Source organism: Bufo bufo, chromosome 8 (assembly GCF_905171765.1).
Source record: "Bufo bufo chromosome 8, aBufBuf1.1, whole genome shotgun sequence".
Classification (NCBI taxonomy): domain Eukaryota; kingdom Metazoa; phylum Chordata; class Amphibia; order Anura; family Bufonidae; genus Bufo; species Bufo bufo.
In genome coordinates this window covers 168,363,973-168,380,186 of record NC_053396.1, presented here as the reverse complement: position 1 = coordinate 168,380,186, position 16,214 = coordinate 168,363,973, and the positions used below count along the sequence as shown (strand labels likewise).

Genomic DNA, 16,214 nt, shown 5'->3' with positions numbered 1-16,214 from the left:
TATTCTAACTTCAAAATCAATATGAGCAAATCCCACATCATCAGTATAGACCTTCCAAATTCAACTAGAGACACATTGAAGGTAAGTTCCCCTTTTAATTGGGACGCTCCATATATTACATATCTAGGAGTCAAGATTAGTCCGGATCCGTCCACTCTCTTTAGACTAAATTATTCTCCTCTCCTTCAGTCTATCTCTGATCAACTAGCTGGGTTTAAGTATCCAATGTTATCATGGTTTGGAAGAAAAAATATCGTAACCTCATTGGTCTTACCAAGATTAACTTATTTGCAACAAGTTTTACCGATCCCAGTCCCCAAAACATATTATACCAAACTTAAGCGACATATCAGCTCATTTATTTGGGCCGGGAAAAGAGCACAACTAGCTCGCCCTGTTCTTTGCAGACCAAAGGCCAACGGGGGTATAGGTTTACCTGACCCAGAACTGTATGGGAGAGCTGTATTGCTATCTAGATTAGTGGATTGGATGACATATCCAAACTCTAAGCCCTGGGTCTCCATGGAACAGGGCGACTTGGGTCCGTTTCCTTCTGGTCTCCTGGTGGGCGCAAAATATTTCCCACCCCTTGATAGGCCCCTTAACCCAATGGTCAAATCAACGATTGAGACCTGGAAATGGTTCCAAAAATCACAACATGCCATACCACTGCCCTCACCACTGATACAAGTAAAAGACATAATAGCCTTTGCCCCGCCCACCCTAAGAGAATGCCTACCAATCTCAGTCCGAAACTCCACAATGTCTCTTTGCGCGCTTTTTGACGCAAATGGCACAGTGTTGAACAGTGGAAATATCTTAGGAATTTTTACAGAATGCAAACAGTTTCCCTTCTTATTGTCTTTCATAAGTTCTTTTATATCTAAGAATGTTACTATGAATTACTTATTACGTCCCTTGACCTGGTTTGAAAGTATACTAAGTGATCACTCTAAACACATTAAACTAATCTCCCAAATTTATAAAAAAAACTAAGTACGCCAGTGTCAATGACTAAACCAGCATTTATAGGACTATGGGAAGGAGATCTGGATTGTAATTTCTCTCAGGCTGAGATCTCAAATCTTCTACTAATACCCCATAAATCCTCTAGGTGCATCCGTACCCAAGAAAATGGATATAAAATATTAACAAGATGGTATAAGACTCCAGATGTCACTTGCCGCTATAATCCAAACAATACGGATACGTGCTGGAGATGTAATAATGAAAAAGGTTCATTCTTCCATATATGGTGGACATGCCCAATACTGCAAAAGTGGTGGAAAGAAATTTTTTCCAGAGCTAACAAGATCTGTGAAGCAAATATTCCAATTTCCCCTCAGCTAGCATTGTTGGGTTCACCCCTATCTTCACCAAGATTAGCACCAACTAAACTATTCCAAACTATGTTAAGCGCAGCACGCCTATTGATACCTAAATTTTGGCTATCTGAAGAGATTCCCTCCATCTCTCATTGGGTAGGGAAGATGGACCAGCTGTGTAGATTTGAAGAAATCGCTGCCTGGGAAAGCAGGAGAATACATTTATATAGGGCCCAATGGAAAAAATGGTTCACCTATAGAGACATAAACACTTCAAGTACCACTCCAGCCGATGTCTTACCTGATTAAAAACTACTTAATGGAATTGCTCTCTAACATAACCCTTACACGTACATTAAATGCTGATGAGATTTTGTATGCCTTTTAGTACTACCCATCCTATGGAATTGATGTAAAACAAAACCTGTCAAGCCACCTGTTACTTTATGTTACCCATATGTCTTCATTTGATACCAGTATGTACTTCTTCATACTAAACATATGTAATGACTTAATTTTCAATAAATAATATTTGAAAACTAAAAAAATAAAAAATAAAAAAAATAATATATATATATATATATATATATATATATATAGCCCAATGGCAGACAGACACCATAAAAAAAATTAAAAAAAATTCCTGCCCTAACCCCTGAAGACGCTGGTAATCGGCGAAACATGTCGGGGGGCAGTGAGGAGCTTTAGTTTTAACACAGCACATTGTTGCAGCCAGTCTTACAGGGACAAACACAGTGCCTATACAAATACTGGCAGCTCGCAGCCAGAAAGGCACTAGTGTGATTCACCCTGGACTAGTATATTTAGTTAGGAGATCCCTAATAGGAATCAGACATACACCAATGGCTGCGGTGTACTGGAATTTTAAATATGCAGCTAGTAACTAGCAATATTATTATGAGCATACCAATAAAGGTTAAGTTTTAGGAATAGAGGTAGGTGTAGGATTAATAGGTGTAAAGCAGTCCTAGGGACATCAGTTAATGTTTATCGTATAAAACACTGCATCCTAACACTAAAAGGGAAAGTCTAGTTTTTTTATATGTATTAGTATCTGATAGTTGGCGTAGGCATTCCGCATCATATTTCTCCTTATCCTGAATAACTATAGAGTCGCATTTATCGGCAATCAGGCCAATCAAATTTAGATCAGTTTTTAGACGATATTAATAATAACAATTTTAACTTGAAGTTCACCTCCACGACTAGCCAAACAAAACTTGAGTTTTTAGATTTACAAATCCAGATGGAAGATAATACAATAAAGTGCAGCACTTTTATTAAACCAACAGCACGTAATAGTTTTATACTGTATAGTAGCTGTCACCTTCCAAAATGGCTTCTAAACATCCCCCAAGGACAGTTTAGAAGAATAAAAAGAAATTGTACAGTAGATCAACAATTTGAATTGGAAGCGATAAATATGAAAAAAAAGTTTTTGGAAAAACAATATCCCCTGAAAATGCTTGATGAAACCATTGATAGGGTCCAAAATATGGATAGGAGCTCCTTTTTCGATGATAGTATTGGATCCCAAAAAAAGAAAGTTGAGGAGCAGGTGAGGATGATATTACCATACAACGAACAATATGTAAAAATTCAAAAGATCATCAGAAAACACTGGCGCATGGTCCAGAAAGACAAGATTATTGGAGCCATGATGCCAGACTATCCACTAATTTCTTTTACGAAGGCCCCAAATGTAGGCCTCAAGGTAGCTCCATCTATTAAATCCAGAACGAAAAAATCACAAACTATACAAAAATGGGCAGACATTAAAGGTTTTTTTAGGTGTGGACAGTGCAATAATTGCTAGTCCATGACCTTTCCTAAAAAAACAATTGAAATAACATCCACTTCAAATGGGCATAAACATAAGATTAAAGAATTTTTATCTTGTGATTCAAGTGACGTTATTTATATCATTGAATGCCCCTGTAGACGACAATACATTGGAAGAACTAAGAGGCTATTGAAAAAAAGAATAGCAGAGCATATTGCTAAGATCAAAAAGGGCTTCAAAAACCACTCTCTTTCGAGCCATTTTAAAAGTGTGCACAACCAGGACCCTTCAGGTCTTAAGTTTGCTGCTCTTGAAAAAATTCAGGAGGATTGGAGGGGAGGGGACCATATTGGCAGGATGTCGAGAGCGGAGACACAGAAAATTTTTGAATTCGACACACTCCTGCCAATGGGGTTGAACTCCGAATTCGAACTTTTTGGCTTCCTGTAGGGGCGATTTGGGGTGGGTGCCACCGGCCGACTTGGGACTGTACCATAATTTAAGGTGGCCGGTCCCTCTTTGCCGATGGCACTCACCCTTATCATACGACATTTTTACCTTAATAAATACACCAAGCCAGCAGGAATATATCTCTTGTTATTTTTATCTTTTTTATCTATTTTATATCAATTTTATCTATTTTATATCAATTTTGAAATAGTTTTTAGGAACGTTTATAGGTAGACCTCACTTTAAATTACGTAGTTTTCAACGGAGATATCCCCTCACCGTTGTATGACATAAGACTACAGGACCCATAATTTATCAACATGAAGGCATCAATTATATGTTTGTACCTTTTTATGTTTTTTATATGGTTATGTACACTTTTTTATATGGTTATGTACACTTTTACATGCATTTTTAGCCATTTATATAGGGTATATACACTGCTCAAAAAAATAAAGGGAACACTTAAACAACACAATGTAACTCCAAGTCAATCACACTTCTGTGAAATCAAACTGTCCACTTAGGAAGCAACACTGAGTGACAATTAATTTCACATGCTGTTGTGCAAATGGGATAGACAACAGGTGGAAATTATAGGGAATTAGCAAGACACCCCCAATAAAGGAGTGGTTCTGCAGGTGGTGATCACAGACCACTTCTCAGTTCCTATGCTTCCTGGCTGATGTTTTGGTCACTTTTGAATGCTGGTGGTGCTTTCACTCTAGTGGTAGCATGAGACGGAGTATACAACCCACACAAGTGGCTCAGGTAGTGCAGCTTATCCAGGATGGCACATCAATGCGAGCTGTGGCAAGAAGGTTTGCTGTGTCTGTCAGCGTAGTGTCCAGAGCATGGAGGCGCTACCAGGAGACAGGCCAGTACATCAGGAGACGTGGAGGAGGCCGTAGGAGGGCAACAACCCAGCAGCAGGACCGCTACCTCCGCCTTTGTGCAAGGAGGAACAGGAGGAGCACTGCCAGAGCCCTGCAAAATGACCTCCAGCAGGCCACAAATGTGCATGTGTCTGCTCAAAAGGTCAGAAACAGACTCCATGAGGGTGATATGAGGGCCCGACGTCCACAGGTGGGGGTTGTGCTTACAGCCCAACACCGTGCAGGACGTTTGGCATTTGCCAGAGAACACCAAGATTGGCAAATTCGCCACTGGCGCCCTGTGCTCTTCACAGATGAAAGCAGGTTCACACTGAGCACATGTGACAGACGTGACAGAGTCTGAAGACGCCGTGGAGAACGTTCTGCTGCATGCAACATCCTCCAGCATGACTGTTTTGGCATTGGGTCAGTAATGGTGTGGGGTGGCATTTCTTTGGAGGGCCGCACAGCCCTCCATGTGCTCGCCAGAGGTAGCCTGACTGCCATTAGGTACAGAGATGAGATCCTCAGACCCCTTGTTAGACCATATGCTGGTGTTGTTGGCCCTGGGTTCCTCCTAATGCAAGACAATGCTAGACCTCATGTGGCTGTAGTGTGTCAGCAGTTCCTGCAAGATGAAGGCATTGATGCTATGGACTGGCCCGCCCATTCCCCAGACCTGAATCCAATTGAGCACATCTGGGACATCATGTCTCGCTCTATCCACCACAGACTGTCCAGGAGTTGGCAGATGCTTTAGTCCAGGTCTGGGAGGAGATCCCTCAGGAGACCGTCCGCCACCTCATCAGGAGCATGCACAGGCGTTGTATGGAGGTCATACAGGCACGTGGAGGCCACACACACTACTGAGCCTCATTTTGACTTGTTTTAAGGACATTACATCAAAGTTGGATCAGCCTGTAGTGTGTTTTTCCACTTTAATTTTGAGTGTGACTCCAAATCCAGACCTCCATGGGTTAAAAAATTTGATTTCCATTTTTTAATTTTTGTGTGATTTTGTTGTCAGCACATTCAACTATGTAAAGAACAAAGTATTTCAGAAGAATATTTAATTAACTCAGATCTAGGATGTGTTATTTTTGTGTTCCCTTTATTTTTTTGAGCAGTGTATGTATCAATATGGGTGAAATGCATGTTTTTAATGAAAACGCAATGAAAACGCACCAATACGGCACATGCGTTTTCTCGATATTTTGCGTTTTTTGGTGCAATAAAATCTATAGAACTTGTTGAATATGCATGATGAAAATTTATTAAAAATATAGTATCTTTAGTAGAGAAAAGAGTAATGTTTGATTTAGACAGAATCCATTACAAAATCCATTACAGAGATTAGGGAAAACCAGATCCATTTCCCATCTTGCATGTCTCTAATTCCCCTATATAAGGACAGGCATTATGGAGGGGAGGTCAACCACTGAGGAAGGGGCCACTTAGAGCCTCGAAACGCGTTTGGTACTGGACCCCCCTATTCAACACAAGGACCACCAGCTTTCACAACTTTGGATGTTTTAAAGAAAAACTATCGAGAATATACTGCATGAATCTGTGGAATCGAAAACATAAAGGAACTACTGGCGCCAGTAAGTGAAAACTAATCTGTTAAAGTGAACGGCAAAGGACATCTGTTGTCGAGATATTCTTGACATTTTAGCAAAAGTCGTATATTACTATTCCTCGTTAAAGCCGACACTCACGTGAATAAGCAGCAGCGGAAGATTTGGCTTGAATCACCAAGCGGGACGCCACAGACCGTCCATTGGATCCGCCTACGTACATCTGTTTCGTGTGTAGACAACACAATTAGAGATGGAATAAGTATTTGCGATGAAAATATAATCGACACATGGTCCTATTCGAATATACTGTAAGACATTTTTCGACTTGTTCACTAACAGACTATAAACTATTGAAAAAATTCGGAGCAATTTCGAATATTTCTCGAATATTTCACGACTATTTGTGCACAATTCTGGACATTGGATTGAATATTAACAAATAAGCTCTATAGGAGAATCTCGAATATTTAACATAATTTTTTAATCCTGCGATTTATGTGAGATCTGGACATTGGATCGAAGACTTACCAATGAGTTTTATAGGAGCACCTTGTTCTTAACCGCTTGCCGCCACGCTAACGCCGAAAGGCGTCATTGCGGCGGCTCCCCCAGGCTACGCTAACGCCAATAGGCGTCATCTCGCGTGAGCCGAGATTTCCTGTGAACGCGCGCACACAGGCGCGCGCGCTCACAGGAACGGAAGGTAAGAGAGTTGATCTCCAGCCTGCCAGCGGCGATCGTTCGCTGGCAGGCTGGAGATGTGTTTTTTTTAACCCCTAACAGGTATATTAGACGCTGTTTTGATAACAGCGTCTAATATACCTGCTACCTGGTCCTCTGGTGGTCCCCTTTGTTTGGATCGACCACTAGAAGACACAGGTAGCTCAGTAAAGTAGCACCAAGCACCACTACACTACACTACACCCCCCCCCCGTCACTTATTAACCCCTTATTAGCCCCTGATCACCCCTGATCACCCCATATAGACTCCCTGATCACCCCCCTGTCATTGATTACCCCCCTGTCATTGATTACCCCCCTGTAAAGCTCCATTCAGACGTCCGCATGATTTTTACGGATCCACTGATAGATGGATCGGATCCGCAAAACGCATCCGGACGTCCGAATGAAGCCTTACAGGGGCGTGATCAATGACTGTGGTGATCACCCCATATAGACTCCCTGATCACCCCCCTGTCATTGATTACCCCCCTGTCATTGATTACCCCCCTGCAAAGCTCCATTCAGACGTCCGCATGATTTTTACGGATCCACTGATAGATGGATCGGATCCGCAAAACGCATCCGGACGTCTGAATGAAGCCTTACAGGGGCATGATCAATGACTGTGGTGATCACCCCATATAGACTCCCTGATCACCCCCCTGTAAAGCTCCATTCAGATGTCCGCATGATTTTTACGGATGCACTGATAGATGGATCGGATCCGCAAAATGCATCCGGACGTCTGAATGAAGCCTTACAGGGGCATGATCAATGACTGTGGTGATCACCCCCCTGTCATTGATTACCCCCCTGTAAAGCTCCATTCAGATGTCCGCATGATTTTTACGGATGCACTGATAGATGGATCGGATCCGCAAAACGCATCCGGACGTCTGAATGAAGCCTTACAGGGGCGTGATCAATGACTGTGGTGATCACCCCATATAGACTCCCTGATCACCCCCCTGTCATTGATTACCCCCCTGTAAAGCTCCATTCAGACGTCCGCATGATTTTTACGGATCCACTGATAGATGGATCGGATCCGCAAAACGCATCCGGACGTCTGAATGAAGCCTTACAGGGGCGTGATCAATGACTGTGGTGATCACCCCATATAGACTCCCTGATCACCCCCCTGTCATTGATTACCCTCCTGTAAAGCTCCATTCAGACGTCCGCATGATTTTTACGGATCCACTGATAGATGGATCGGATCCGCAAAACGCATCCGGACGTCTGAATGAAGCCTTACAGGGGCATGATCAATGACTGTGGTGATCACCCCATATAGACTCCCTGATCACCCCCCTGTCATTGATTACCCCCCTGTCATTGATTACCCCCCTGTAAAGCTCCATTCAGACGTCCGCATGATTTTTACGGATCCACTGATAGATGGATCGGATCCGCAAAACGCATCCGGACGTCTGAATGAAGCCTTACAGGGGCATGATCAATGACTGTGGTGATCACCCCATATAGACTCCCTGATCACCCCCCTGTCATTGATCACCCCCCTGTCATTGATCACCCCCCTGTCATTGATCAACCCCCTGTCATTGATCACCCCCCTGTAAGGCTCCATTCAGACATTTTTTTTGGCCCAAGTTAGCGGAATTATTATTTTTTTTTTCTTACAAAGTCTCATATTCCACTAACTTGTGTCAAAAAATAAAATCTCACATGAACTCACTATACCCCTCACGGAGTCCAAATGCGTAAAATTTTTTAGACATTTATATTCCAGACTTCTTCTCACGCTTTAGGGCCCCTAGAATGCCAGGGCAGTATAAATACCCCACATGTGACCCCATTTCGGAAAGAAGACACCCCCAGGTATTCCGTGAGGGGCATATTGAGTCCATGAAAGATTGAAATTTTTGTCCCAAGTTAGCGGAACGGGAGACTTTGTGAGAAAAAAATTAAAAATATCAATTTCCGCTAACTTGTGCCAAAAAAAAAAAAGTTCTATGAACTCGCCATGCCCCTCATTGAATACCTTGGGGTGTCTTCTTTACAAAATGGGGTCACATGTGGGGTATTTATACTGCCCTGGCATTCTAGGGGCCCCAAAGCGTGAGAAGAAGTCTGGTATCCAAATGTCTAAAAATGCCCTCCTAAAAGGAATTTGGGCACCTTTGCGCATCTAGGCTGCAAAAAAGTGTCACACATCTGGTATCGCCGTACTCAGGAGAAGTTGGGGAATGTGTTTTGGGGTGTCATTTTACATATACCCATGCTGGGTGAGAGAAATATCTTGGTCAAATGCCAACTTTGTATAAAAAAATGGGAAAAGTTGTCTTTTGCCAAGATATTTCTCTCCCCCAGCAAGGGTATATGTAAAATGACACCCCAAAACACATTCCCCAACTTCTCCTGAATACGGCGATACCACATGTGTGACACTTTTTTGCAGCCTAGGTGGGCAAAGGGGCCCATATTCCAAAGAGCACCTTTAGCAACTTTTCCCATTTTTTTATACAAAGTTGGCATTTGACCAAGATATTTATCTCACCCAGCATGGGTATATGTAAAAAGACACCCCAAAACACATTCCTCAACTTCTCCTAAATACAGAGATACCAGATGTGTGACACTTTTTTGCAGCCTAGGTGGGCAAAGGGGCCCATATTCCAAAGAGCACCTTTCGGATTTCACAGGTCATTTTTTACAGAATTTGATTTCAAACTCCTTACCACACATTTGGGCCCCTAGAATGCCAGGGCAGTATAACTACCCCACAAGTGACCCCATTTTAGAAAGAAGAGACCCCAAGGTATTTCGTGATGGGCATAGTGAGTTCATAGAAGTTTTTATTTTTTGTCACAAGTTAGTGGAATATGAGACTTTGTAAGAAAAAAAAAAATATAAAAAAAAATCATCATTTTCCGCTAACTTGTGACAAAAAATAAAAAGTTCTATGAACTCACTATGCCCATCAGCGAATACCTTAGGGTGTGTACTTTCCGAAATGGGGTCATTTGTGGGGTGTTTGTACTGTCTGGGCATTGTAGAACCTCAGGAAACATGACAGGTGCTCAGAAAGTCAGAGCTGCTTCAAAAAGCGGAAATTCACATTTTTGTACCATAGTTTGTAAACGCTATAACTTTTACCCAAACTATTTTTTTTTTTTACCCAAACATTTTTTTTTTATCAAAGACATGTAGAACTATAAATTTAGAGCAAAATTTCTATATGGATCTCGTTTTTTTTGCAAAATTTTACAACTGAAAGTGAAAAATGTCATTTTTTTGCAAAAAAATCGTTAAATTTCGATTAATAACAAAAAAAGTAAAAATGTCAGCAGCAATGAAATACCACCAAATGAAAGCTCTATTAGTGAGAAGAAAAGGAGGTAAAATTCATTTGGGTGGTAAGTTGCATGACCGAGCAATAAACGGTGAAAGTAGTGTAGTGCCGATTTGTAAAAAAGGGCCTGGTCTTTAGGGGGGTATAAACCTGTGGTCCTTAAGTGGTTAATCTAAGATTGTTTTAATAATATTAGCATTGTCTAATAGGTATTGTTTTGGTCTGGCCAGACCTGTTATTGATTGTAGTGTTATTTTAGGAGTATTAACTATTAACATTGGATTTTATGTAATAAAGTACCACATACTCCAGATATAGAGAGTGCCCAGCCCTTTTTTGAGATATTGTTGGTTTTAATCAAATCCCACATATTTATTTATATTCATGTATATCTACAAGAAAAGCAAGGCACATTTCATCTAAAAAGGATCCTTCTATGTTATACGCCACATATATGAATGGACAGACCTCTTATTACAGCACTTTATAGCACAGCAAATTATTTATTGTAAATGATGAAAGAGTGACACTATTATTTTACACCAGTTTATATCCAGTGGATTCAGCATATGAATTATCACACCGCATCGATTGGTTTTCATCTTTTTATCTTTTTATGAATGACACTTCTAATATATAAATTATTGCATCTTCACTTTTTTCGGATATTTTACCTATTTATGAAAGGCAAAGACTCAAGTGGACGTTGATTGGACAGTATTTGTACATTTTCCTATTGCAATTGGCGAGTACAACAAATTCTTATTGCAATTGGCGAGTACAACAACTTTATAAGCCACATTTTTTATATATATTTTTTTCAATTTTTTTTGTTTTATGTATAAAATAAATAGTACTTTTTAATCTACCTTTCATATCAAATTGGTTTTAGATGTGATTTGGATGGTGAGTGCTAGTTTATTTGTGAATTTTGTACTATTTATTACTATAGTGACTGGGTGAGTCATTTTAAACTAAGCACCCCTACCACGGTTATTGAGATAGGAGAGCCTCTATACAAACCATATACCGTTTTTTAATAAAAAAAAATTACTTGCAAAAATTTAATAGATTTTTCTTTGTACAAAACAAAAAATTAGAATAAAAAACTATATAAATTTGGTATCACTAGAATTGTCCGGACCCGCAGAATAAAGTTATGTTAATAATACGATAAGGTAAAGACCATAAAAACAAAACGGAAAATAACATGGTGTCATTGCTGTTTATTCATGTTGTCCCCTAAAAAAATATTAAAAGTTACACAATACATTAGAAGTACCCCGAAATTGGGCCTTTAAAAACAACTTATCCCATCAAAATTTATCTCTCTACGGCTTTGTAGATTGTAAAATAGAAAAAGTTATGGCTTGTGAAATGTAAAGCTAAAAAGTGAAAGAAATAGCAATGCCCTGAAATCCACAATAATTGACATCCTTAAAGGGAATCTGTCAGCTCTGAAACATCCTCCAAACTACAGTTAGCAGGGTATTTTGTAAGTGTATGATGCTGAGTCCGATTATATAATTTTTATCTTCATACTCACTTGCATTCTGACGCTTGCTCCGACAAACCAGTAGTAAAATGCACTGGGAAGACTCCTCTTTGAGTTCTTTCAATGATGTGGGTGAGCTCGGGAGTCCTCTCAATGCATTTTACTGCTGGTTTATGGGAGTACAGCATCTGAATGCAAGTGAGCATGAAGATAGTATTACGGGGTCCAGCACCCTGTACCCCTGCCAATCAGTTTTTCTGCAATAACGCCCGCACTAGAAGCTGGCGCCAGAACTACATACCATATTTTTCGCTTTATAAGACGCACTTTTTCCCCCCCAAAAGTGGGGGGAAAATGGCTGTGCGTCTTATAAAGCGGATACTTCGCTGGCCGCTATGCTGCACAGCGCGGCCAACGAAGTATCAGTGTGGAGGCGGGGACACTCATGGCGGGGCCCGGTGCCGTGACTCTACTCTAATACACTGGGCCCCGCAGCTGTTAAGTACATTCAATCCGAATGGGTCCGCAATTACTGTACTGTACTTACTGTAGTACCTTATATATAGCATTAAGACGGCGCAGACCGGCAGCTCCCTCCCTGCCCCGCCTGCCGCAACTCCCTCCTTATGCGCCTCCTTATGCGCCACCTGCCCTGACAGTGCGTCATCCACAGATCCTCCCATAACAGTGCATCATCCACAGATCCTCCCATAACAGTGCGTCATCCACAGATCCTCCCATAACAGTGCATCATCCACAGATCCCCTATAACAGTGCGTCATCCACAGATCCCCCATAACAGTGCGTCATCCACAGATCCTCCCATAACAGTGCATCATCCACAGATCCTCCCATAACAGTGCGTCATCCACAGTTCCCCCCATAACAGTGCATCATCCACAGATCCCCCATAACAGTGCGTCATCATCCACAGATCCCTCATAACAGTGCGGCATCCACAGACCACCATTAGTACAAAACCTACCAAAAGCACACCTTTTGGTTCAAATTTTTTTTTATTATTTTCCTCCTCAAAAACCTAGGTGCATCTTATCATCAGGTGCGTCTTATAAAGCGAAAAATACGGTATATAGCTCTGTCCATTGTAAAGTGGATGCAACTGTTACTGCAGCACTGCTCCCATTAACGTCAGAACTGTGCAGTCCCTGAGCTGATCAGATAGTAATGGCAAATCCTTTTGTCCACAAGTAGCACTTCCATGGTCAATAGGTTTACCTCCTCCATTTTTAAAAGCAAGGTAGGGGAATCTCCAGACATTGCCAAGTCCCACTGCATATCCCACAACAGACAGCAGATAGTCAGCTTTTCTAGGCCACATCTCCCGTTCTGGTTCTCCATCATTGTTAGCTTCATTGACTTCATTCTGCAATTAACATGTATATTGAATAGAGTTTGAGTAAATTAATTTATGGAATATTTAGCGCATATAAATTCATTTCATTTCTATCTATGTATATATATAGCATCAAAAGGATGAGGCAGCACTCCAAATAAGGTGAAAGAATGGTGGATCTTTATTCCCCTCTGCAACGTTTCAACCGCTCAATGCGGTCTTTCTCAAGCATACAACATAGTGTCATATCAGGGTATATATACCCACAATGCATAGCACAAAAATGAAGTGACAATAATTCAATTAAAAATATATCAAAGATAAAAACATATATGGAATATAATAAACATATCAAAATTGTGAAGGTTACATCAATTGTGTTTCACATAGTATAATACATCCTATAGAAAATTTATCATCGTAATACAAACATACTAGTGCATTAATTAGTGACAATAGGACACATCATTATAAAGCGATATCACCTGTGTATCAATATTCGAAGTGATCATAATCAGATAAAGTTAAAAACTCACACGGCGTTTTATGACCTTGAAAAGGGTAACAATAGACATAATCCTGTCAAGCAAGACAGATTATGGGTGTATACAGATGTATATATGTGACGCTGAACACAACCTTGGCTTAGATAGATAGAATATAGATAGATAGATAGATAGAATATTGATAGATAGTGTGGGGACTCGCTCTGGTAGACAGGATTAGCGGACACAGTATAGAGGCAACAACAAGTACTTTGGATCAAACAGTTCAGTGTCATATTCAAACAAAAAATCACCTTGCGGTGTTGGTGGTAATTCACACCATGTGGCAATTCTGCCTCAAAGAGTCCTTGCTGATAGCAGCACTAACCTGTTTTCACGCCAAACAGGTAGCAAGCCTTCATCCAGACACTAGGCTCCCAGATTCCAACACAGAGACATTGTTTCTGAGCCCAGCTGCCTATTTAAGGACAGCAAGGTGCTGCCAAAACCCGGACTGACATTTAAAATCCGGTCCGGTATTTAACCTCACCTGGCTGTAAATCAGCCCAGCAGCACATGCTGAAAGGAAAATACCTGTTTTCCCAGACCAAACCTCTCACTGTGTCACATACCCACCCTCCTTTGTTCAACCCTGAGGGGGTGAACACACGCCAGACAGTGTAACTTAAAGTTTTGTAGGGAGAGAAACCATCGGGTGACCCAGGAATTTCTGTCCTTGGCCTGGCTCATCCACTTGAGAGGGGAGTGGTCAGTCAACAGGCAGAATTTTCTCCCCAATAAATAATAGCGGAGAGATTCTAGTGCCCACTTGATAGCCAGGCACTCTCTCTCCACTATACTATACTGGGTCTCGGCTGGGGTGAGCTTACGGCTGAGGAAGACAATGGCATGCTCCTCCCCGTTGACTTCCTGAGACAGTACAGCACCAAGGCCTACTTCGGAGGCATCGGTCTGTACTATAAACTCCCTTTTGAAGTCGGGCGTCACCAAAACCGGTGACCCACACAGGGCCGACTTCAAAGTGGAGAAAGCCTCTTCCTCCCGATCATCCCAGCGAACCATCATTGACTTGTGTCACTTCAAGAGACTTGTCAAGGGTGCGGCTAGAGTAGCAAAGTGGGGAACAAACCTCATGTAATAGCCCACCATTCCCAGGAATTACTTTATTTGCCTAGTGGTGACAGGTCGGGGCCAATTCCGTATCACCTCTATTTTGTTCACTTGGGGTTTGATGACTTAGCACCCAACGACTTACCCCAGGTACTTAGTCTCTTCTAACCCTATTGCACATTTTTTTTGGTTGGCGGTTAGGCCAGCTTTCCCAGTCGGTACTGTGGATGACAATATCGTCCAGGTAAGCCGAAGCGTGCCGACGATGTGGACGAAGCACAATGTCCATTAGTCGCTGAAAAGTGGCGGGAGCGCCATGTAGACCAAAGGGTCAGACCTTATATTGATACAGCCCCTCAGGCGTGATGAAGGCAGTGTTCTGTTTTCCGGCCTCTGTTAAGGGCACCTGCCAGTACCCTTTCGTGAGTTCCAAAACAGAAAAATACCTGGCTTGTCCTAATCTCTTAATGAGCTCATCCACCCGGGGCATGGGATACGCATTGAATTTGGAATCCTTATTAAGTTTTCAAAAGTCGATACAAAACCGCAAAGTCCCGTCCGGCTTGGGTATCAATACTATAGGACTGCCCCACCCACTTTTTGACTCCTCAATGACATCTAGCTGCAACATTAGCTGCACCTCCTACGATATGACTTATTGCCGAGCCTCGGGCACCCGGTATGGTTTTAATCTGACTTTTGCCTTAGGCTCAGTAACAATGTCATGCTGGATTATGGAAATGCGTCCAGGGAGCTCCGAGAACACATCCGTGTTCCGACTAAAGAACTCCTTGGCCTCATGAGTCTGTTTAGAGGAGAGGCTGTCAGCAATTTTTACTGTGGCAGCCGCCTCTCTGCTTCAGACAGAGGGGCCGGTACCTCCTCTCCTAGAAAACCAAGCCGCTGGCTTTCTCCTGTACAGGTTTCCCTATCTTTCCACTGTTTGAGTAAATTCACATGGTAAACCTTCTCCGGCTTTCGCCGCCCTGGCTGGTGTACCTTGTAGTTTACATCTCCAATTTTCTCTAGTACCTCGTAGGGCCCCTGCCACCTAGTCAGGAACTTACTGTCCACAGTCGGCACCAGAACCAAACCTGATCACCCAGGTTAAAGATCCGGACCCGAGCCTGCCGATTATAGACCCGACTCTGGGCTCGATGAGCTGCCTCCATATGCTCCCTAACAAGAGGCACACTGTCTCTATCCGATCTTGCATCTGGGTAACATACTCAATGACACTTTTATGTGGAGTGGGTTGTTGTTCCCACGCCTCTTTGGCCACATCCAAGAGACCGCGAGGGTGTCTGCCATATAGCAGTTCGAAGGGCGAGAATCCAGTAGAGGCCTGGGGTACCTCTTTCACTGCGAACATGAGATAGGGCAGTGTCACAGTGGGGAGTGGGGGAAACCCCCCACCGTTCAATGTAAGAAGGATAACAGTAGCAACTAGGCTAGGAAGCAAGGAAAAAAGAAGCAGGTCACTTCCTATTGCATCCCTAATCCTCTCCCTAACTCCTAACCGTATGAGCGGACCCTGATGGTGGGACAGCTCATACACTGGATACCTAATATCCTGAGTCGCCCTGGAAATCCCTCACTTAGGAGCAGGGGAGAGACGACCTGTTCATCCACAACACGGAGGAACAGGAGTCTCTAAAGGCCTAGGAGCAGGGAAA

At 42.2% G+C, this 16,214-nt stretch overlaps 1 protein-coding gene across 2 annotated transcripts in view; it reads right to left on the bottom strand.

The window, feature by feature from the left end:
• Positions 1-16,214, bottom strand: part of LOC120977380 (sodium- and chloride-dependent neutral and basic amino acid transporter B(0+)-like) — a 123,485-nt gene that overhangs the window by 85,200 nt on the left and 22,071 nt on the right. Inside the window, exon 2 of one of the 2 annotated variants that reach the window (XM_040405306.1) lies at positions 12,805-12,952. The exons of the other annotated variant lie outside the window; for it this stretch is intronic. Coding sequence (XP_040261240.1) covers positions 12,805-12,952 — 148 coding nt within the window. The remainder of the gene's footprint in view (positions 1-12,804; positions 12,953-16,214) is intronic. 2 annotated transcript variants of the gene reach the window in all.